This window comes from Vigna radiata, unplaced genomic scaffold, assembly GCF_000741045.1.
Source record: "Vigna radiata var. radiata cultivar VC1973A unplaced genomic scaffold, Vradiata_ver6 scaffold_553, whole genome shotgun sequence".
NCBI lineage: Eukaryota > Viridiplantae > Streptophyta > Magnoliopsida > Fabales > Fabaceae > Vigna > Vigna radiata.
Genome location: NW_014542928.1, coordinates 1 through 23,201, shown reverse-complemented (window position 1 = coordinate 23,201; position 23,201 = coordinate 1). Strand labels below are relative to the sequence as shown.

The following is a 23,201-nucleotide window of genomic DNA, read 5'->3' as shown; positions in this document are numbered from 1 at the left end:
AAACATAAAATAAATTAAGAAAGTTAAAGTACATACATAAATTACGTAAATTATATATTCTTTAATTAAATAAACAAGTTAAAAAAATTATGTATTAAATTCAATTTCACAAACAAATAAAATAAAATAAAAGTAAAAAATAAATACATATTAATATACAAAATTTAAAATAAAAAAAATATATTTAAAACAGAATGAAAAAAAAAAAAGCAAAACCCTAATCATTGCAATACCTATGCCGCAACTCATCTCCCTGCCACAACTCACCTCTGCCGCAACTCAGCTGCCGCAACTCAGCTACTCTGCCGCAACTCGCAAGCACCCCCCGCCCAGCTCGCCGCGTCTCGAACTGCGGCTAACGACTGCCGCATCTCCCAAATGCGGTTACGCTCTGCCGCACCTCCCAGGTGCGGCACCCCTCAACCGCGACTCTGAGTTGCGGCGCACCTCCCTCTGAACTCGACACACACCCAACCCCAACCCCTTTCCTCTCCTCTCCTCTCCTCTCAGTGCAAACATTTCAAATCCTCTAACCAACAACACAGATCTACTCTAAATATATATTTCAAACAAAATTTCAAACAAAATTTCTAACTTACCTGATATGGGTGCTAGAAGAACTCCTGGATCTCACTGCCACCAGCCTTCTTCTTCTCTGTTCAGTGCAAGGTAAAAATAAGGGGTTCAGTGCAAAGTAAAAATAAGGGGGTGCAGAGATGCGGTCTTCTAAAATGGAAGACTAATGGACGTTGGAATTCACAATTACCAGCTTTTTATAAAATCAAAATATTCTCTCTTCAATAAAGTAGGGATAAAATAGTAATTTAGGAGGTGCAGGGAGAAGGGAGGGAGGTGCAGGGAGAAGCACTCTTTTTATAATTCTCTTTTGTTTCATTTATTCTTTTCTCCTAAGTATTGTTCATCGTTTGTTGTGTCACCACCACTAATCGAGTCATTTTCATTATTTAGTCTCATTTTTTTTTATCTATCATCTTATTCTCATATCTTTTTTCTAATTTAGATCACCATCCGCCAACTTCAACCATCATCAATTTATTGTAGCGATTTTTATAAACTTTAAAAACAATATAACGTATAGTTTTATTTAAATATATGTACAATGTTTTCTAATAATTAAAAAAAGTAAAAAACATATTTAACTCATTATAGATGTTGGTGTAAATTTCGGAAATTGAAGAAGACTAGTTTTTGTTAGCTGATCTGGTCAGAAAAGAAAAATATTGTTTGTAGCAAATCAAAGCATGACAACTTCAAGCATCGAAGTTTACACTATTTGGCCTGCTGGAGACATTGACAAATAGTAGAGAAGAAAATGAGATATCAAATCCCAAAATAAAAGGGAAACCTAATCCCATAATTGTGAATCCCAATTTGTCAATTCCATTACCCTTATTTAACAAAGCTTCTTTCTGTCAAACATTTACGCCTTAAGATACTCATGTTTACAAAATTGCAAAATAAATAAATGCATTAATTTCAACATCACATACACCCTCACAATGCAGCTGCCCTAATATGAGAATAAATTACACTTAAACTTAAACTGATATTTAAATAGTGTTGAGTTTTTACATGTTTTAAAATAAATACATGTTTCAATTGATATAAGTTATATGAGATGAATAATACAACATTAAAAGTTATATATAGATAATTTGTGTATAATATTGTATTTTTATTAAAATAATATAATTTACTCACATACTTATAACTTACTTTATCTATATATATTAGTTTTGAATGATTATAAAATTATTTAAATTTTAGTATATCATAAACTAAAAATTATCTCTAAAAATAAACCATATTTCAATTAACCATTCAATATCTATTTTCTAATTTTGAATGTGCAATAACTCTTAAAATTCGTCTAGATAGAAATATTATTATATGGGTGAAATATAATAGTATTTAGAAAAAAGGTTTCATTTCACCTTATATATAAAACAATTAGTATTTTAAGAAACCTAAAAAAGCAAAATTTTAAACAAGACGATTTTTTTTTTATAGTTTAATAATTTAAAAAAAAAATAACGACCAGCTCCATCATTTCATTATTAGAAGTTGACTTAAAATGCCTTCTTGTCATAATTAGAAAAGTCAAAACGATATTTCATTTCTGTCACTTAAAAAAAAGGTATTATTTTATATAAACGACGTTCTTACTATGGAAAGTACTTTGATAAATTTGATTAAATTAAAAGTAAACTAAGATGTTATTGAGTTGAACTTTCAATTTGGATGAATATGCTATAATCTAGTTAGCCATGAAGTGAAAAAAACTACTATAACTTATGCAAACTATTATACCACTAGTAATACTTTTTTTTTTGTATAATATAATTGTAATTAATGTAATTTTAGAATCTTAAGTTAAAATTTTATATCATATTGATTAGGAGTGTTAAATAATTGATTTGTATGTATTTTAATAAATATGTGTATCGTATTTATTATTTACATGTATATAAAGAATTTTTAAAACTCCATAGTTTTTTTTTTTATTAAATTATAATTACTCACTAATAAAAATTAACATTAAATTACAAGATATCGAATTCAATGGAATTGACTGCAATAATATCGTAACCGTAGGGAAGCAAAGCAGCGAGTTTCTTTTATTTATTTTTAATTATAGATTAAACAGAAAGTGATTCAATGGGAGATATTTAATTAATTTATATTTATATTGATAAAAAAATCGAGATCTAAAACGGAAGAGACGAGTGAGTTCACATAGTTAAGAACGCCGTACAAGGGTGAAAACGGCTAGGAAAACCGTCTTTCCGCTTTTAGCAACCAAAACCAAAACCTTCTCTGCTACTTCCGTCTAACAAATTCAGTTTATAACTGCAACTTTCTCGTTCTTTTCTTTTCAGCAACACTTTCGTTTTTTTTTTGAATTATTTCCATTTCCAGAATTTTGAATTTTCACTGCGTCAACTTCAGAGCTGAGTTGCCCCTGTTTTGTTGAATTCTATGAGCAGAGGTTTCGTCTTGGTCGAGAATTTTAAGGTTGGTTAGACTCGCTGCCTCTCTCACCAAACCTATTTCTAGGTTTCATGTGTTAGAAATCCCCGATTGCTTTGTCAAAATTGTCGTCGACCTATATATTCTTTTCAAAACTATGTTAACAGTTCACACATAATAACGAGGATTGGAATCCGTCACAAACCAGTCGTTGACAAGATTTTCAAAATTCTAGGTCCCTTGTAATTTACGCCGTTTTATTCCTCAACATTCAGGTTTTGGGAACCCTAAGTTCCTTGTTATTGAGTTAACTTTGTGGGGTTTTTAGTGGCTTGTTGTTTTTAAGGTGTATGTTTGAAATGTATTTTCACCTCTATATTTAGTTTCAGTCGTGGTTTTTTGGTGGATTGAAATTTTCTTTGGGGTTTGGATGCGTAGCTTTGAGGTATGGGAACGCCGGCCTTTAAGTTGTTGTTCATGGATCCGGATTCTCTATAGTGTGAAGACTGTAGAAAATGAGTTACAGAGATGGATATGACGGTGTTAGATTAATAATTAATATTTAATATGTATCGAGATTGTAAAAGGACTTTAAATCAGCTCAACGAAGTGCAATCAGGAAATACGAAGTATGCATATGCATACTGATATTGGATTTCTAATATTTTGCCTATGCAGTCTTTTTTAATTTTGCCTAAAGAGCTGAAGTTTTATTTTGTTCTTTCAAATATTTTTAGAGCAGTTGCATATCCTGGCTTGGGCATGGACTTAAAACTTACCATTCTCAAAAATCTGCTGTTGTGATATTGTAGGTTTCTAATTATCGATTTTGAAAATTTTATTTTTGGGTTTTTTTGCTGATGTTAATTTGCTTAATCGATAAGCTAGCTAATTTGAGTAGACAACTTACAGACTTCGAGAGTGCTGGTGAATATGGAAGCGGCGTCTCATGCAAATTTTTACACAGAGGAACTCTAGCATTGGTTAAATTTTTCAAGAAGTTTGATTTCCAACCCAAGTATGGAATACCCTTTTTCCTCCAAGGAAAGAGAAATTGGGGATTGGCAATCTTTCGGAAATCAGTTGGTGGGATCAACATCATTAGATAGCAGAATGAGCAATTCAATATCAGAGGATATGCCCAATAGCTTCTCAGAGCTCATGAACTTTGATACTTATGCTGGTCTGTGCACCAGCCCATCCATATCTGATCAGATTTTAGCTAATGAGCTTCCGTCCTTTGCTTCATTACCATATTCATTGCCTGATGGATTCAACCTAGTCCAACAGAACAATGGGCAATGCTATATGTCAGGAGTTGGTAGAAATGACAACGATATGGAAAGCTCCCCCATTTATGGGGAGAAAGTTGCCTGTCAGCAAGTGGACACCCTTCTTGGTTTCTTAAATGATGCAAATGAAGCAAATAACTTGAATTCTAAGCTAAAAATTATTGGCTCTTCTCAACATCTGAATAACTCTGATGCAGGAAATTATATAATGTCCAGGCCACCTGCTTTATCACTTGATGAGAGAATGCTGAGGGCTTTGTCCTTCTTTAAGGAATCAGCTGGAGGGGGAATATTGGCACAAGTTTGGGTACCCATAAAGAATGGCGATCAATTCATCTTAAGCACGAGTGAACAACCTTATTTGCTAGATCAAATGCTAGCAGGGTACCGCGAAGTGTCCAGGACATTTACATTTCCAGCAGAAGGAAAATCTGGTTGTTTCTTAGGACTTCCTGGTCGTGTATTTACCTCCAAAGTTCATGAGTGGACGTCAGATGTTGGTTATTACAGTATGAATGAGTACTTAAGGTTCGAGCATGCAATTAATCACCATGTTCGTGGATCAATTGCATTTCCCATTTTTGAAATGCACTCGGAATTGTTGTGTTGTGCTGTACTGGAAATTGTCACTACAAAGGAAAAGCCAGATTTCAACAGAGAATTTGAAATTGTTTGCCGTGCACTCCAGGTATCTTTTTCTTTTAACAAAGTTACTTGCCTTTCTGCACTTTTTTGTCTGTCTCACTGCATTTCATAATGAGTTTGATGGTAGTTTACCCGGTGTCCTTCACCATAAAATTCAGAATTTTCCTTGCGCTCTATTTGTTACTCTGTTAAAAATATACGTGGAAGTAGAATGCTTTTAGGGGGTATGTACAAGTTAAGTTGGGTTAGGTTGGTTGGGTTTGGATAAATCCATGACCCGACCCAATAAAAAATTCTCATGATAAATCGAGTTGGTTCAATGTTTTGAAATAATGAAATTGTCAAACAGTAAGTATACTTTGATAATAGGAGTAAACACAATTTGTCCTATCTAGTTGAAGCAATAACGCAAGTAGTCAATCACATTGCGTGCAAACTAATTCAAGGCTTCAAACCAATGAAGCCACAACACACTCAATCTAAACTAATTCAAAGCATGGAAGTATATAGAACATAATTCGTCCAAATTAACAAGTTATAACCACAAAACAGCATTATGACGTAGTAGTCTGCTTTTACATATGAACCAGTATAAAAATGCCAAGAGTAAATCTTTCTTTCTTTGAACTAGTTTACTTTGCATGTTCTTAAAACTAAGCTAAAGAACGAGAGATCTTATAGACTAAGTTTTTGAAGGTCTTTGACTTATTATTTGACAGCTCAAAATCTTGCATCTGACTGAGCTTTCATCAAACAATTCATTGCAAATATACACAATTCAACCCTCCATTGTGTATTTGACTTGTTTTTCACAGTTATGAAGCCACTCTTCAGTCACTTAGAAAACCCTTTTTTTCTATGCGTGAACTCTTCAAATTTTTACCAAATGTAACCTTTTTTTCTATACTTTATGAAGATTAAATAGTGTACAACAAACTTTAATTCCGTCAGTATGTTGTACTGAAATATGTCAATACTTATTTTACCGAATGACTCTATCCTTTTATGAATTTGAACATTATACTATAGTTGCAGGTAGTAATGATAATGTATTTATCATGATTTTCTGCAGCTTGTAAATTTAAGCACTGCCAAGCCTCTTCGATGTCTTCCCCAGGTATTTGTGAATTTGTTTATTTATTTTGCATATCGATATTGCCACATCTGGCCCACATTAATTGAGATGTGGTTTTATCTGTATTTTTCACCTGCAATATTATTTCTTCTGCAGTGTCTTTCAAACAACAAAAAGGCTACTTTGACCGAGATAGTTGATGTGTTACGTTCTGTCTGTCATGCACATAGATTACCACTGGCACTGACATGGCTTCCCTGTTGTTACACTGAGGGGTCAAGAGGTGAAGTTACTAGGATACGAACTAAAGGGTGCCATTCAACTATTAGTGGAAAAAACATACTCTGCCTTGAAGAATCTGCTTGCTATATAACTGATAGAGCACTGGCAGGATTTGTCCGTGCATGCACAGAACATCATATTGAGGAAGGGAAAGGTATAGCTGGGAAAGCTCTTCGATCAAATCATCCTTTCTTTTGTCCTGATGTGAAGGCATATGATATTAGTGAATATCCACTTGTCCATCATGCACGCAAGTATAATTTGAATGCTGCAGTTGCAATTAGGCTAAGGAGTACTTATACTAATCATGATGATTACATATTGGAATTCTTTCTGCCTGTTAACATGAGAGGGGGTTTAGAGCAGCAACTTTTATTAGACAACCTCTCAGGTACAATGCAGAGAATTTGTAGTAGTTTGAGGACGGTGTCAGATGCTGAATTATCAAGAATAGATAGTTCACAACAAGGATTTGAAATGAAAAATGCCCCCTATTTTCCTCCTTTGTCATGTCAAAACTCTGGAGTACCATTAATAAATGGTGACTATCATTCTGTTCCAATGATGCCATCGACGCCAACAAACGCAGGAGGCAATGAAATTGAGCCTTCTGCTAATCAGGTACGCATGCTATTCTTTGGACGGAATAAATGTATTTTATTATCTTGCAAATTTTGTAATAGCACGTTCTTATTGATGTCCAAGTTTGCGAATAATTTTCCCCATGAAATGATTAGCCACCTAATGTGTATAATAAGCCTTTTTAAAGTTTTTAATCTTCATAAATTTCTGGTAATTCTTAACCAGGAAGATTGCATACGTCTACAAGATTAGCTGTTAATAGTTTATTATTATAGTGATATAGTGGCAGAATTAAATGTGAAATTGTTGCTCCATTGTGGACACATCTACTGAAAGTGATTGTGAACTGTGGAGTAGATCACTGGAGAAACACTGAATGCTCATTATATTTCTTTCTTTTATGTAACGAAGTTGTCTGTTAATCGGCAGCAAAGTTGATATAGTTTATGCATCAACTTTTTAAGTTATGGGTGGTGTAACAGTTTTTAATATTTCCTGAGACATTTCTTGTCCTGTAGGGAAGAAATGGAGCAAAAAGACAGGTCCAGAAAAATAGAAGTACATCAGAGAAGAATGTTAGCTTGAGTGTTCTCCAACAATACTTTTCTGGTAGTCTGAAGGATGCTGCAAAAAACATCGGTGGTTAGATTCCAACATTATTTATACTAATTTCCGTATATTCATTGAACTGGGTTATTTATTTTGGATTAAGATGACTGGTGTTAGATTTTTTATCAGATATGCGATTTGGTTATATTGGTCAATCTTAACCATCATTTGAGCTGTATACCTTCTGAAAGCAATTATAAGTTTCTTTTTTCTTCTCCAGTTACTATTTGGTGCGGAAAACAATGAATGCATTTCACCATGTATCGTATGACGGAGTTGTTTAAATGGTGTTGATTGCATATGTAGCACCTTTTAATTTGAAGCACTCAATTGTTAGTATTATATTGAAAGATACAAGAGTGCTGTTTAAAGAGTGGTAATTGCAGTATCTTAGCTTCCTCGTTAGTAACAATTTTACTTGATATATGTAATACAACTGTTCCATCTTGAATAAAGAGAACCATTTCGTCGTCCAAAAGAGATGTTCAGTATTTCTGAAAGGAAATTCTTGTTAATTGAAACAATTTTTTATTGACAAATATTTCTCCTTTGACCAGTTTGCCCGACAACTCTGAAAAGGATATGTAGGCAACATGGAATTTCAAGATGGCCATCCCGCAAGATTAATAAAGTGAATCGATCACTGAAGAAGATACAGACTGTGCTGGACTCTGTCCGAGGAGTGGAGGGAGGGTTGAAGTTTGATCCCTCTATGGGGGCATTCGTGGCAAGAGGTTCAATCATCCAGGAAACTGATGCACATAAAAGTCTTCTGTTTCCTGAGAAAAATATTATAAAAGACCCTGCACATATTACACAAGAAGCAGTCCCGGTACCTCGTGCACCTTGTAATGAAGTTGAGAATTTTTCATTTAAGTTGGAGGAAGAATTGAAGAAAACCAACTCTTTTTCCGTTGGTTGTTGTGAAGATTCAAAATCAATGGCAATTGACGATGGGTCATGCGAAATGGAAAGCCTTTGCACCAAGTTGCAGGATTGTCCTGAACAAGCTTGTTTGGGCTCTGTTCTTCCAAAAGAACAGGAGAAATGGACTCGGAACAAGAGTGGTTTGAGAGTAGAAAACTTTAAATGCAGTATTCTTGGTCAGAGTTCAAATTCCTTGATTGGTAAGGAGATGGATATTGGTGTAGATGGGGATGCTGAGGTTGTTGAACCTAACCACCCCAGTTCCTCAAGCTTGACAGACTCATCTAATGACTCTGGTTCAATGATGCATAGCATTTCATCAGGTTCTGAGAGCTTCAAGAACCATAATCAGTCCAAAGTTAAGTCAACCATCGTTGACAGTGGATCAAAACTAATTGTCAAAGCTATCTATAGAGAAGACACCATTCGTTTCAAGTTCGACCGATCTGCTGGTTGTTTCAGGTTATATGAAGAAGTTGCAGCAAGATTCAAACTACAAACTGGGTCGTTCCAACTCAAATATCTAGATGATGAAGAGGAATGGGTGATGTTGGTGAGCGATGCTGATTTGCAAGAGTGTCTAGACATATTGGATGATATTGGTACATGCAGTGTCAGGTTTCTTGTTCGTGATTTGCCTTCCATTTTAACCAGTTCTGGCAGTAGTAATAGCTACTTGGGAGGCAGCTCATAGATGTTGTTGGCGACTTCAGTGTAAAGTTCGAGTCTCACTTTGACAAGGAGATATTAGTTTTTCGGAATCTTCTAAAGGTTCTGCATCTTGAGAAGTTTGAATATTATCCACAAGCCACCTACGCCAAGTGCAAAGCTTTAATCATCCAAACCTAGTGCATTGCCAAATTATCATTTCTGAATAGCTTTTTGGAAGATAGAAAGGTGCGGTTCATTGGAAGTATTGCGTGTTAAATACATTGTTCTGTACATATCGAACACATAGCAGCAGAATAGAAATTCGTAGTGGTAGTAGCAGTAGTCAGGATTGAGGTAAACAGTAATGCTGTGATCGCACTCTGTTATTGTAAATAGATAGTATCTGGATAGATTGATTGATTCCCCATGACATAATATAGCTAAAATATGGTTGTATGGACAAAAGAGGACAAATCCGAGTTACGTGGCTACAACGACAACTAATTCAGTATTGCCCCAAGGCGATTATAAAAATTATTGTAGATTTGGGTGATTGCATCTTTTTTGACTTCAAATGACAAAGACGAATAACATCACCCTCTTGTGATTTAATTGATAAGGAATTTGTTCTAGTTCGAAGCGACAATTCTGCTCTGCATTGGCTTTGGAAAATTTGGTTTTCTATCTGAAAGATTTGATTAACTTTGTCTCTATCAGTAAGTATACTACTACATAAAAATATTCTTCCATGTGAATGAACATTGACATACCGTATTCAAATACTAACTTGTGTGCAGAATGTTGTACTTACTGTTGAGTTTAAATGGGATTTGTCTCCTTGACATTTACTTTTTCATTGGATGTTCAAGCGGTTCTTTAATCAAAAGAAGACCAAACTTTAATATTGCTTCAAATTACATATGATGAAGAACCGACGATTGCACCTGAAAAATGTCTGAATCAGCATTTAGTAAAATATAAGCGCTTCCTATGTTGGTTTCTTGTGCCACTCAGCATAGCCTTTCTTATAATAGGCCAATCTGGTGCTGTTATCCCTGGAAGGTTTTACAATGATCAGGGTGAAAATAGCAAATGGATGGCTACTCAAGTTCAAACTGCTGCCTTCCAAATCATGTCCGTTCCTTCGCTTTCAGAGGCTTCAACTTCTGTAATGTTTTGTTCTGGGAGTCTCAATTGCTGCTGATTGTATGATGTACTCCACTGAACTCTTATACGTCTCGGCTTCTACGTAATTCCTGATTTGTGCATTTTAATGTAGTTTTCTCATGTTTTATCATTGCCCAAAAAGTTCACAGATTTGATTATAAACTCTACAGTGGTTCTGACGTTGTCTGCTTTTCTCCTTGCTGTCGAATGAACCTTCCAAGGGAAAAAGTACGTGATTGATTTCTATGTAACCTTGGAGATTCTGCATTGTATTATGCTGCCCTTTGAGATGATTCTAAAGAAGTAAACGTTTTTTTGTTGTTTTCGGAAATGCAAATCTTCACATCACTTGTTGCCACTGCTGCTTCTATCTATCATATCCTAGGCCTTTTTTCAAGTAGTGGCGTACTTTGCATGGAGGAATGAAGAGTTTTGGGAAAGGACAAGTTGCTCATGTAACGACTGGTTTAGACAGCAGTAGCAAGGCATATATGCTCTGTTGGTGATGATGTTGGCTTGATCTTCCCAATGTCGTCTCTCTACTCCAATAAGGGCTGTTTATTTAGCTGTATCTCGCTGCTGTTGTTTTAGGGTTCATGATATGATGGAATCAAGATAATTTTCTTTGTTTGAGGTTAAGTCTGAGAATGATACTGCTTGTTGAGAATATTCCGTATCATACCTATCCTGAAGTACCGTTTTTCTTTCTGATAAATAAGTTTTTTATACCTTCAAAGTAAATCTTTATTAAAACTAATACCTTTAAAATTTTTGGTGTTTTTTATACCAATATTTAAAATTTGTATACCCCAGTGTAATTCAACCCTATGGGTATGCAGATGAAACAATTTATCATTCATTCTTGTAACTCTAATAATTACTCTACTATTGGAGTGTGTGTGTGTGTGTGTATATATATATATATATATATATATATATATATATATATATATTATTTTTTTTTATCACTTAAAGTTAAATTAAAACTTCAATAATACTTTTACATAATGTAAAATTAATTAAATGTTAAATTTCATATCATTATTAATTGGGCTGTGTTTACAAAATTTTATATAATTTTAAAATTATTTAGAAGTTTATAATATTAGTTACTTTTATGCTTATAAAAAAATAATGTTGGAACTACAATTATAAATTAATTGAATTTATATTTTAACATAAAAATATTAATAGAAATGCCTCTTATACACATTTTATACTCTGACTTTTACTTAATCTTTAATAATCATAATCTTAAAGTTAAAGAAATAGAATCAAACCATTCAAGTAGACAAATATTAAAAACACCTCACATTACAAATTGATTCCATTTTTTAATAACATCATGTATTGCAAATTACCTATCATTTTTTATAATAATAATAATTATTATTAAATTTATTTTTAAAAAACTATAGAGATAGAACATGACTTTTTTTTCATATAATATTTATTATCAAATGTTGTGATAAAATGAAAGATTTATTTGTGAATGAAAAAAAAAAAGAACATTTGATTGAGATTTGGATGAGGTGGATATGCTTTACATAGGGTGAAGGAGTTGGGTCCCACCTTAGAATATAAAATAGAAAAAAAAAAATAGAAGTTGAAAGAAATAAAGAAGGTGCTGCGAAACAAAACCCGCCCCCTTCTTCGCCGTGTAATTGTAAGGCGAAAGCCACCCGAATCGGTTGGCTTTGGTGCGAAGAGCTAAACCTCAGCATACACAATCTGCTTCTTTATATGCCGTCTCTCTGCAATTCCCATGGAACCCAAACCACAACCCTCAGGTTCGTTTTCCGAGCTTAATTCTCTGTGCCGCACTTTTTCTTTATTTTCTTTTTTTAATTTCCTTCACGCCATGTTTTCCGTTAGGACATACCGTTTTCTCCAAACCCTAAAATCCTACGCATTCCACTAATTGACAATCCCCTCCCTTTTGTTCCTTCCCTCGATTTGTTATATCATTCATTTTCATCAACCGCTTTTTTCTATATAAATTGATGCATGTGTACTCTGAATATTCTGAAAACGAGTTTGCTTTCTGTTCGCCTCTGACTAGAATCGAATCCTGCCTTGATTATATTCTAATTTATTTTCCCAACTTGCTAGTTTTTATTTTTGTGTTTCTGATTGTTCTAAACAGCCTAACTTCAACTTTCTCAAGAAGGTTCCTTGTTATTGATATATACGAAGTATGGCGCCAGAAATTCTTACGAGCTGCACTTTAAAATCTGAAAATTTTCTGATGTTTTTTTGGTTGTTTGTGTAAATTTTGTGGCAGCAAATAGTCCTCCACCAAAACCCTGGGAACAAGCAGGTTCCTCTTCTGGCCCAGCGCCTTTTAAACCCCCGTCAGCTGGCAACACGAGTGATGTAGTTGAGGCTTCAGGGACCGCGAAACCTGGGGAAATTGTTTCTGCTTCTGATAGGACTGCAGCTGTTAACAGGAATTCTCTCGGGAGGCCCGTGCCCACAAGGCCGTGGGAGCAGAATTATGGAAATAACGCATATGGAGGTAATTTCTTCTTCCTTGTTGAAAAATGTGTCGTTATGTAAACTTTTCTCTCTGTTTGCGTATTTTAACGAACCTTGTTATTTTTATTATTGTAATTTGTAGGATATGGTTCTACCATGAATTATAATTCTGGATATGGATCTGGAATGTATGGATCTTCTTATGGTGGACTAGGAGGAGGAATGTATGGATCTTCTTATGGCGGGGGACTTTACGGTAACAGTATGTACAGGGGAGGATATGGTGGTGGCATGTATGGGTCGTCCGGGATGTATGGAGGGGGAATGTATAACGGTGGCTTTGGAGGTCCAATGGGTGGTTATGGCATGGGTGGTGGGCCTTATGGAGATCAAGACCCCAACAATCCCTTTGGTGGCCCTCCATCCCCACCTGGATTTTGGATTTCTGTCCTACGTGTGGTGAGTGATAGTCTAGTTTTTCTTCCATAGAGGTGAATGATGAAAATGAAGAATGGTCATTGTTTCTCCATATTTGGTTAGCTAGATTAGATTGTTTGAAGTCATATTTAATTCTTTACCACTAGCAACTTCATGGTTGTGATTGTTTGTTGGTTGACCCATTCATTTTTTCGTTTCATGTTGTGCAAAAAGAATCCAAATCTTATGTTTCAATCTTGTTATAAGGGTAATATTAGTGTTTGTTTGATTGAGTTAATTTTAAGGAAATATTTGCTTATTTTTATCCGATTTCTGAGAAGGCTTCTGAAGAAAATAATTGATTCCAAACATTCTGCTAATATTTTTGTAGCTGGGAATTATTGGTCTCTAGTGAAATTTCTATTAGCTAAAGGGCCTGGTTATTATAAGCAACATAGGAATATTATATTTAGGTACATATATTAATATGGATATGAATTTGTTATGTGTTATTTAAAACCTTTTTTTTTGGCATTTTTTGAATTCATTTCCTCTATTGACAGATGCAAGGTGTGGTTAATTTTTTTGGTCGAATATCAATACTCATTGACCAAAACACACAGGCTTTCCATCTGTTCATGACTGCACTTCTCCAGGTTTGTTTATTCGTCATTCTCTTTCCATTTTACGTAGTTTTGTCTATTTGCTAATTGTATGCCCAGCTTCTATGGTTGTTGGAACTTTGGAAGAATGATAATGCAGTGAAAAAGGAAGGTCAGATATGTTTTTAATTGCTTTGAAATTTTATCTTTGGGGAGGATCTCCTATACAACGTTTGATTGGTTTTTTTTTTTTTTTTACATAAAGTGGTTGGTGAAATTGTTTTCCTTTGGATATTGACAATGAGATATATTGCTATCAAATACGAGAAAGGATATACAAAGGGTGCATTCTCTTTCATACAAAATTTTAGGTGTATTTGGTCTCGCATGATGAATAATAACCTATTCCGGCAAAACCACCAATTTGAAGTCCCTACCAGCTTTTCTGAAGACTCATTTTTTAGAAGAAACTAACTAATCTTGTCCAAGCAGACCTATTAACGGCGTGTTACTTCCTCGGGAAGTTTATGCAATATTTATTTTAATGTAGCAGTAAGCCCGTTGGGTATATAATGTAACATTTTCTTTGCATTTGTTGAACTCATTTCTCTGCATCACAATGCTAAATCTGGGAACACATTCTATATTATATAACACTTCCATTTTCTTGTGTTGTGAGCATAGTTTAATTTAAGATGATTTCTTGATCTCTAATGCAGCTGTTTGATCGCTCTGGTTTATTGTATGGAGAGCTAGCTAGATTTGTCTTGCGCTTGCTTGGGGTTAGAAGTAAGTCAAAGAAGGTTCACCCGCCAGGTCCAAATGGACAGCTGCTGCCTGGACCATATAATTCTTCTGGAGATGTAAATTACATTGAGGCACCAAAGGCTGCTCCAAGTGGTTCATGGGACAACGTTTGGGGAAATGACTCCCCTCAATGATATGGTGAATTTATTCTGCTAAAAGAGATCGTCCAAATACATTGAAAAGAAGAGAAAAAAGCATTCCACAAGAAGATCCTGAAGCTGCAAAATCGTGTATATCCCAGATTTTAAGCTCAGTTTCCTGTTCTCTTTGCTTGCGTTGGTCTTGATTTTCCTGGAAGGGGATCTTAAATAACATACCCACCCCTGCATTATACCTTGTAAGTGTTTTTTTGAATCTACAGGATGCTTATATGTGCTCCCTCATATGTATTATTTTGTATCACAACCTCATTGAGATTTTCTGGGGGCATTTAAGTACGCTCCTTTTCGTGTACTTGTAGCGTGACTTCAGATTTGCTTTACGTATGGATGTGCCATACATCGGTATGATTAAATAGTCTCTATGTTAAATTTTAGGTTTAATTGCAGTTTTAGAAACGAATAGTATAGATGATGCATAATTTTGATTCTTCATTAAGTTTTTTTGTTGGATTTGGTTCTTTCTTTCATTCTAATATTTGCAATTAACTTCTTTTATGAAAATTGGTCCCGGTCTGTCTAACTTATCATATCCCAAGTTTCGGTTGCCTTTGTGCAAACTCATTCATGCCTAACTTTATGCACTATAGGAAGGAAAATGTTAGCATCACAATACTGAAGACTTTTTTAATATTGGATTTTTAGAAAATACTAAAATGAATGGGTTTTACTTCATATTAAAGATTCCCATTTATGATTTTGAAGTCATCAATATATTTCTATTTAATAATAAATTGTTTCTAAAAAGTATACTAGAAAATAATATATTCTACTGAAACTTTTAAGAAGATAATGCATACTAGTGATTTGTAAGTTTTTCAATTCAGAATTTAAAAATTTGAGTATTGTATTTCTCTCGGTATAATTCAATTTTTCTATGTTATACAATTTGGAAGGTTACATTTTATCGTTCAGAACGTGTAATCCTTTAACTACACTAAAACTCGGATTATTATTTTGGATTAAAGACTTCTCGTAAATGATGAAAAAAATTACAATCGAAATAATTGATAAATGTAAATTATAAAATATTTGTGTTAAATTTTGTAGTGAAAGTTATCCTATGATTTTTTTTTTTTGCAAGTGTTTAAATTTAAAAACTTTAAAATATATACTTTAAATTATATTTCATATACAATAATATTTTATTTAAGTTTTCGCTACAAATAAATAAAGGCAGCACAGGATAAAATCATGAGGGCGTAAAGCAAAATTCATTAGACTTCTAAATCCGTAAAGCAAAATTCATTAGAAAAAAGGTTAAACATGTTTTTAGTTTCTATATTTTGGAGTGATTTTGATTTTAGTCTCTTTTTCAAACTAAGGTATAATTTAATTTTTCAACTTTAAAAAAGGTTTTAGTTATTTTTACCAAATTTTTTTAATTTTATTTACTGTTTCAAGCACGTTTCATTACAGCATTTGGATTGTTTATACTATTTGACACATTTTTACTTCAATGTTATAAATCAGAATTTTCTAAAATTAAAGGACTAAATTATATTTTAATTTGAAAGAGGAACTAAAACTAAAATCGACCCAAAATATGAACTAAAAACATATTTTACCTTAAGAAAAAACACTTTTATGGGCTCAAGTTATTTAAAAAGAAAAGTTGCAAAAATTATGAATTCCACTTCATGTAATGAAGGCCATTATAATTTTATTATTATACTTTCAAATATGTTTTTATTAATAATTTATAAGAAAAATACGTTAAGAAATATATTACTAACACTTCTCCAGCAAGAGGAGTTTGATTAACAACTGTTTTGTTGCAGTATATAAGCAATTTTTTTTTTCCGTAGTTTTCAAACATTTTAGTATAAAAATAAAACGTGTATTAAAAGAGCTGTCAGAAAATATGATATGGAGTATGTTTATGATTCAATCTGAAATTTACACAGAGAATTGCCAGATTCAAGTTTTGGATCTCTGTTCTCTGGCGCACACGTGTATGAAGTGAATGTTGATTAGCGAAGAGAAAAACGAAGAATAAAGCATGATTATGGATTAGTACGAAAAGAAAAGAAAAGAAAAAGAGAATTTTTGGGAGCATTGATTCATGAACCATGATGTTGCTTGCACACACAGATTCAGTAGTCACTCACTAGCTCTCAAAGAATAACAAAGTGTCACTAATAACTATTAAGCAGAACAAAACACGGATTCCATTCTGAGAGATCAACCATGAAGAACGACCACGACGATGACAACAACAACAACAAAGCCGAACGCAGCAAAGACACTGCTGTGGGAATCCTAGATTCCCGATTTAATCAGACCCTCAGAAATGTTCAAGGGTATCTATCCTCCTTTGTTCTCTCTACTTACCTAGTTGCTTTTAATTTTTCCTCATAATTTTCTATCCAGAACTCACGATCTCGAGAATTTCGCTGCTTGATTTGCTGATCTTCACTTCCTAATGTTTTCTTCCGTTTGATTTAGAAAACCCATTACAAATTTTGAATCTTTTTGGGATTAGGATCACGAATTTTCGATGGGTGAAATTCTAATACACCGTACTCAGGAATGGTTTATGTCCGCTGGTGTAACCACCCCATTTTGATGTGATTGTGATCCGTTCAATCAAATTGGGTAGCTTTTTTTCTTTTTGTATGGGTTGTTGCTCTGAAATGCTGGGGTAAAGGTAATGGAAGCATATGCCATATACAATTGATGGAAATTTATAATTTCATATTCTTCCTTTGTGAAGGTTACTCAAGGGTCGTAACATTCCTGGTAAAATATTATTGAGCCAGAGGGTTAGTTCTCCAGATTACTCAAGCTTACCTTCACCAACTTATACAAGGAGCCCCTCATACAGTGATACTAGAACAAGTGGCCACACATCTGAGAGAATAGAGGTGATTTTAGGACACTCATGTGACATAGTTGTATATTGTACTCACATACATATCTCTAGTTTTCGTGATGGGTAGCAATTCATCAAGTGAAACCTCTATTCTTTACACAGAAGGAAGCTCAGAGTACAAGGAAATCATTTGGTACTCCAAATGAGAATAAGTTGAATGTATCAGCATCCAATGTAGAGAGCCCGTCTGAAGAAGTACAGAAATCTTCATTGGGTGCTAGAGCTACAGATTCTGCTAGGGTATTGAAATTCACTAAGGTGCTTTCTGGGACGATGGTTGTATTAGGTATTATAATCTCTTCATTTCCCTTTTTTTTTTATATCAGTAATGACTGCTTCTTCATGCTCCTTTATATTCTGGTGGAAGTGTCATATTTAGCGCAACCGTGTTCCCATATTAACACACTCATGACACAGTTGCCTTTGCTTTTATGATTTTTTAATGGTTAGGTTCAAAATAAGTTTGCAAGACAATATGAGTAGTTCATGCCTCCCTCTTGTCCCTTGGTTGGTGCCCCCAAAATGTTGTACATATGTCAAGCATCTAAGTTAATTTTTTTTTTTTTAATTTTTTTTATAAAACATCATTTTGAGAAAGAGGAGGAACACAAAGTGACCAGGATAAGAAATCCTCTGGAGCTAAAAGTTACTGCAAAATTGAACTGAGAGCATGATGCATTAAGGACAGCGTGCAAGTATTCTATACCTACTACATTGGTAGGTGCAGAATTGGAGTAAAGCAATAAACATTTTCAAGATACAGTCTTGTATTTTGAGTTCTTAATATACAGTTCTATCAATCCCACAGAGTAAAGGCCTCAATTGGAAACCACCCTCAGTTTTTTAACTNCCNAATCCGTATCGAGNATTAACAANATCCAATTAGTTTTCTATTTTTCAGCAATGAACCAATGGTGCAGAGCTTATATTTCTTCCTCATCTATTCTGTAGAGAAATTGCGTGAATTATCTTGGAGTGGTGTTCCAGATTACATGCGTCCTGCAGTGTNGAGACTTCTCTTGGTAAGCTCTGTGATCGTATGCCATTTATCTTACTCAAGCATGTACTTTCATGACAGTTATCAGTTGTACTTTGNAGTTTAGTTTATACTTTATAAGGATATGTGTATTTTTGTTTTATTTTGGCATATCTGATTCTTTTTTATAGAAAAAAATATCATCGAAGGTGAGCTTTGCAGAAATGTTGTTTCGTACATAGGGGTCTCGGTGCTGCACATATAAACTATAAACAAGGCCACAAAAAATGTGTATTTACCCTATGATTTGTTGAGAAGTACATAGGTTAGACGCTTGTTTTTCTATGGATACTTGGTTTTCTTATTAAAAATTGAATGATGAACTTCGGAGTTCAGGGATATGCACCAACTAATTCAGATAGAAGGGAAGGAGTTTTGAGAAGAAAGCGTCTTGAGTATCTTGACTATGTTTCTCAGTATTATGATATTCCTGATGCAGAACGCTCGGATGATGAGATCAATATGCTTCGCCAGGTATTGTCGATTATAACATATTCCTAATTGGGTTAGTGGCCAAAATAAGGTTCTTCATTTTTATGATTGTTAGATTGCTGTTGATTGTCCGAGAACTGTACCTGAAGTNTCATTCTTTCAGCAAGAGCAAGTTCAAAAATCATTGGAGCGTATTCTTTACACATGGTTAGAATAGATACTACTGATATCTTGTTTCTATATGTCTGATTTCATTTTGAGCCAGTGTTCTTTGTTGAGAATTTTTTTGAGGTAAAATAAGGCTCTAAGCTTTCACTATATTTACTTAGCATTTGACTAGATTTTATTTGAGCTTAAAGGCTACTACAAACTGAAAGTTAAAAATAAGAACTTTAAATCTAAAATGAAAATTAAANTTTTTTGGTAATTTATAGTTCTATAATTTATTGGAGTTTCAAATTTCTTGTATAGTGTGTTCTTGGATCTTGGGATTTGAAATAAAGTAGGAAATGGAGTACTACAAGTCACAAGCTCCCAAAAGTAGTTTGTTTGGAAGAGAATCCCAAAAAAGTTGGGCCAAACAGTACCTTTGAATGGGTCTTTCTGCTTCTATTTTTTCAGAAATCTTTTTTTTTTTTTTTTTACAATAGTAAGATGATATTAGCATATGACATGAATAATTTATTATCATTTGCCATAGTTAAGGANGCTCCAAAAACTTGTGGTTATGCATGATGAGTTAATTTCATTTACTTTTGAACTGATCATATATTTGTTTCCATCTATCTTATAAAATAATAACCTTGATGAGTAGATTCTCTTCTTGAAATGGTTTCAGCGGAAACCAGAAAAAACGGTCCAAAGTCTTATGATGCATATTTATTGCACTTTCAGAAGATGCTTAGAATAACTGCTATGATATTGTATACTTCTGTTTCTTCTTAATAGTAGTTTAGATCAATATCTTGAGAAAAGAAAATAGGAAAAAAAATGATAGAACCACAGTAAACCTTTGTGATCTAGCTTTCCCATTTTAAGTGCATCACTCAGTTGTCAATTAGATAGGTAGCAATCTTTACCCTGATAAATACTCTGGAACTCTTTACTTCTGGATTATCCTTGTTGTTGAACTGAATTTTTTTCTCACTAAGTAAGCTGCTGTCAGAAGTTTGTTTTTTCTTCTTTTAACTTATTTGGTTTCCTAATTTTCTTCCAGGGCCATCCGGCATCCTGCAAGTGGATATGTTCAGGGGATAAATGATCTTGTTACGCCATTTTTAGTTGTTTTCCTATCAGAATACCTAGAAGGGGCCATAGATAATTGGTCAATGTCTAGTTTATCTTCGGATCAAATCTCTAATGTAGAGGCCGACTGCTATTGGTGTTTGTCAAAGTTGCTTGACGGCATGCAAGACCATTATACATTTGCTCAACCAGGAATTCAAAGGCTTGTTTTTAAGTTGAAGGAATTGGTCAGGAGGATTGACGGTAACCTTTTCTCAGGACTGCTGTTTTTTTTTCAAGTAATAATTGCATGAACTTAAAGACTCCACTTTTGAATATGGATTTTGATATGCGTTAAACCTCAGTTTAGAAAAATATAATTACATTTGAGTAATTAAACTGTCACTCTATGTTAATGCTCTCTCTTTTTTCATTTTGCGGCTATACTGAGAAAATAAGAATAGAATTGAAAAATAAAGCAAAATCAGTAAATAATGACTTGGTTTTTTGAACTGACTAATGAAATGAAACCAAATTTCTTTTAGAAGATAACTGACATTTGAAATGTGGGAGTATATTATGATTAGAATATCTCAAATTTAATCTGATACTGAATTTTGAGTTCCACTAGATCCTGTTTCAAGCCATATGGAGGAGCAAGGACTGGAATTTCTTCAATTTGCTTTCCGCTGGTTCAACTGTCTTCTAATTCGTGAGGTGTGCCTTCAACACTTTTTTTTGTTCTCACAAAGTGTAATAGTCTTTTCCCAGGAACAAGTGCATGCGTGTTTTATAAATTTGCTGCATATCAGGCCTCAAGAACTTGTACATTCAGTCAGTAGAGAAATTATGAATTACAGAAAAATTAAGCTTTTGTTGACTCTGATTTCTGATTTATGCAATTAGGTACCCTTCCATTTGGTCACACGCCTTTGGGACACGTATCTAGCTGAAGGAGATGCCTTACCAGACTTCCTTGTGTATATATTTGCCAGTTTTCTTCTAACGGTGAGCCAGCTTACTGTGGCCTCTTCACCAATACAAGTTATTTGAATTAAATTGCATTCTGTAGTCGAGATGCCGAGGGATAGTATTTCTTGGTCCATTTCCCTGTTCTGGTACATTGCAGTAGGTAATGGTAATTATGATTTTCATTTTTTTTGTCAGAAAACACTTTTCTTTTCCGCCACTTTTATGCTGTTAGAAATCCCTTTTTAGAGAATAGATATCTTTGTCATATTGTGCATTTAAACAACTATCAAAACACACACTTGTGATTTATTATGTTATCTTACTGCATAACTTTGTGATGCTGTATTGCTGATTATGGTGGTCATAAGTAAACTAAAGATTAATGAGAAGCTCTATGTTAGCTTCTTGTTTCTTCATTAGTATCAATGTTAATATCCTATTGTCCATTCGTTATTTATTAGGTTCCATTTAGGACGCCATGTTACATAAACTGTCATTAAGTTGATGTGCAGCATCTTACTCTTTATTGTCAGTCCTCAGATCTTGTAGGAGACATTCTGGATGCTAGTTAAATCTATTTTCTGGTTTTCACTTCAAAACTCACATTCTAATTATGCTTTTCCTAAGTACGGTTTATTGTTTATGTCTTCTATTTCTGTAACATCTTATAGTACATTCGTTTTAGAATAAATGTATTTGTTGATACTGATTATGTATCGTAGAGAATGAACATCATCTAATCTCTATATAACTGTTTTTTCAGTGGTCAGATCAGCTCCAGAGGCTTGATTTCCAAGAATTGGTAATGTTCCTTCAACACCTTCCAACTAAGAATTGGACGCACCAGGAGCTCGAGATGGTCCTTTCTCGTGCGTTTATGTGGCACAGCATGTTCAACAGTTGTCCGAGCCATTTAGCTAACTGAGCAAGGAAGCAGATGTGATTTTTCTGTATTTAGTCACTCAGTTTTCTGGTTCTTTCCTTACTTTACATCCCATCTTTTTCCCCTTTAGTGTGAGATGAACTAATTTTTTTAACCAATTTTTAACTGTATTTTTCCTTGTAATATCTTGTAAAGGAGAGACAAAAATAATCAGGAGAGAGAGGCTTTTTATTATATTAATTTTTTGGGTTAAATATATTTTTAATCCCTGAAGTTTTACTGATTTTTGGTTTTAGTTCCTGCATGAAACATTAATGACATTTCATTCTTAGTATGGAAACATGTATATTTAGTCCCTAAAAATAGACAGCGTTAAGCGTTAAATTTTTGATGAGGTGACTAACGACTCTGCACATCTAAAAAAAACTCCAACTTTCAAATCAATATCACAAGCAATACCAATAACTCGTGAAAGCATAATCAGATTTATGAGATACAAGTCTACTTTTTACATGCCATGAGCATATAATAATCACCGTAACATGAAATTTCAACTCAAGTTTAATTTTGTGTAAACAAGAGCCAACAACACCACCCTGAAGCAAAAGCTGCAAAATTTCACACAAGATCGACACGTCTCTTTCTTGGCTGAACACAAAAGAAAAAACACATTATTATTACTATTATTATTCATAAAAAAAAAATGCCCACGAATGACGTGCATATGCATAATCTCACTTTATCTTCTTGAAGTTGTTGAAGGAATTTATCAGGGAACTCCACATAGTGAAGACAGTCTTGTTTGAGAGACTCTACCAGTTGTTGATGTTGTTGTCGTTCGTTTCTTTCTAAATTTGTGATAAGTACGGTGAAAATGAACTTATCGGGGGTACAACCCCATTCTTTCATGGACCCGTATATCTCTATCGCCTTCTCCGTCATCCCAGCTTGCAAATACGCCCCAATCATCTCACCGCATATCCTCGTGTCCGGTTTCAGTCCCTTCTCCAAAACTTCAGAGAACAGCTCCTCCGCCATGTCGATTTTCTTGTTTCTTCCGAGCAACAGAATCATGTCGGCGTAGAGTTGCAGCAGC

At 34.1% G+C, this 23,201-nt stretch overlaps 4 protein-coding genes and 1 pseudogene across 12 annotated transcripts; 4 read left to right on the top strand and 1 right to left on the bottom strand.

The window, feature by feature from the left end:
* The first annotated feature begins 2,742 nt into the window (after window positions 1-2,742).
* LOC106752890 (protein NLP8) lies at window positions 2,743-10,962 on the top strand. Of its 8 annotated transcripts, none has more exons than XR_002666696.1 (7): window positions 2,743-3,036; window positions 3,904-4,971; window positions 6,001-6,045; window positions 6,160-6,906; window positions 7,386-7,509; window positions 8,034-9,770; window positions 10,089-10,962. XR_002666696.1 is itself a non-coding variant. In XM_014634676.2 (7 exons), exons 3-7 carry the CDS (start codon window positions 4,012-4,014, stop codon window positions 9,095-9,097), a joined length of 2,940 nt encoding a protein of 979 aa, XP_014490162.1. In that variant the 5' UTR covers window positions 2,743-3,036; window positions 3,729-3,799; window positions 3,904-4,011; the 3' UTR covers window positions 9,098-10,962. The 8 variants fall into 8 exon arrangements, 5 of the variants coding, with proteins under 5 accessions (XP_014490162.1, XP_022633030.1, XP_014490160.1 ...); XR_002666698.1 differs by having other exon boundaries at window positions 8,034-10,267; window positions 10,392-10,962; XR_002666697.1 differs by having other exon boundaries at window positions 8,034-10,303; window positions 10,392-10,962.
* On the top strand, window positions 9,935-10,962 carry LOC111241009 (annotated as a pseudogene).
* Window positions 10,963-11,829: 867 nt separating this feature from the next.
* Window positions 11,830-15,114, top strand: LOC106752892 (peroxisomal membrane protein 13). The gene is made up of 5 exons (XM_014634679.2): window positions 11,830-12,011; window positions 12,506-12,739; window positions 12,842-13,158; window positions 13,680-13,772; window positions 14,438-15,114. Exons 1-5 carry the CDS (start codon window positions 11,987-11,989, stop codon window positions 14,657-14,659), a joined length of 891 nt encoding a protein of 296 aa, XP_014490165.1. The 5' UTR covers window positions 11,830-11,986; the 3' UTR covers window positions 14,660-15,114.
* Window positions 15,115-16,537: 1,423 nt separating this feature from the next.
* Window positions 16,538-22,384, top strand: LOC106752891 (GTPase-activating protein GYP1-like). Of its 2 annotated transcripts, none has more exons than XR_002666695.1 (10): window positions 16,538-16,986; window positions 17,400-17,550; window positions 17,661-17,844; window positions 18,510-18,580; window positions 18,931-19,068; window positions 19,142-19,233; window positions 20,243-20,514; window positions 20,882-20,967; window positions 21,157-21,382; window positions 21,986-22,100. XR_002666695.1 is itself a non-coding variant. In XM_014634678.2 (10 exons), exons 1-10 carry the CDS (start codon window positions 16,874-16,876, stop codon window positions 22,145-22,147), a joined length of 1,371 nt encoding a protein of 456 aa, XP_014490164.1. In that variant the 5' UTR covers window positions 16,541-16,873; the 3' UTR covers window positions 22,148-22,384. The 2 variants fall into 2 exon arrangements, 1 of the variants encoding a protein (XP_014490164.1); XM_014634678.2 differs by having other exon boundaries at window positions 16,541-16,986; window positions 21,157-21,258; window positions 21,986-22,384.
* A 183-nt stretch (window positions 22,385-22,567) lies between these two features.
* Window positions 22,568-23,197, bottom strand: LOC106752889 (pentatricopeptide repeat-containing protein At1g20300, mitochondrial-like; the record flags this gene model as incomplete). Its single annotated transcript, XM_014634673.2, has 2 exons — window positions 22,568-22,753; window positions 22,844-23,197. Coding segments are annotated over 2 exons (384 nt in total), but the record flags the coding sequence as incomplete, so codon positions are not given.
* Between the last annotated feature and the right edge of the window lie 4 nt (window positions 23,198-23,201).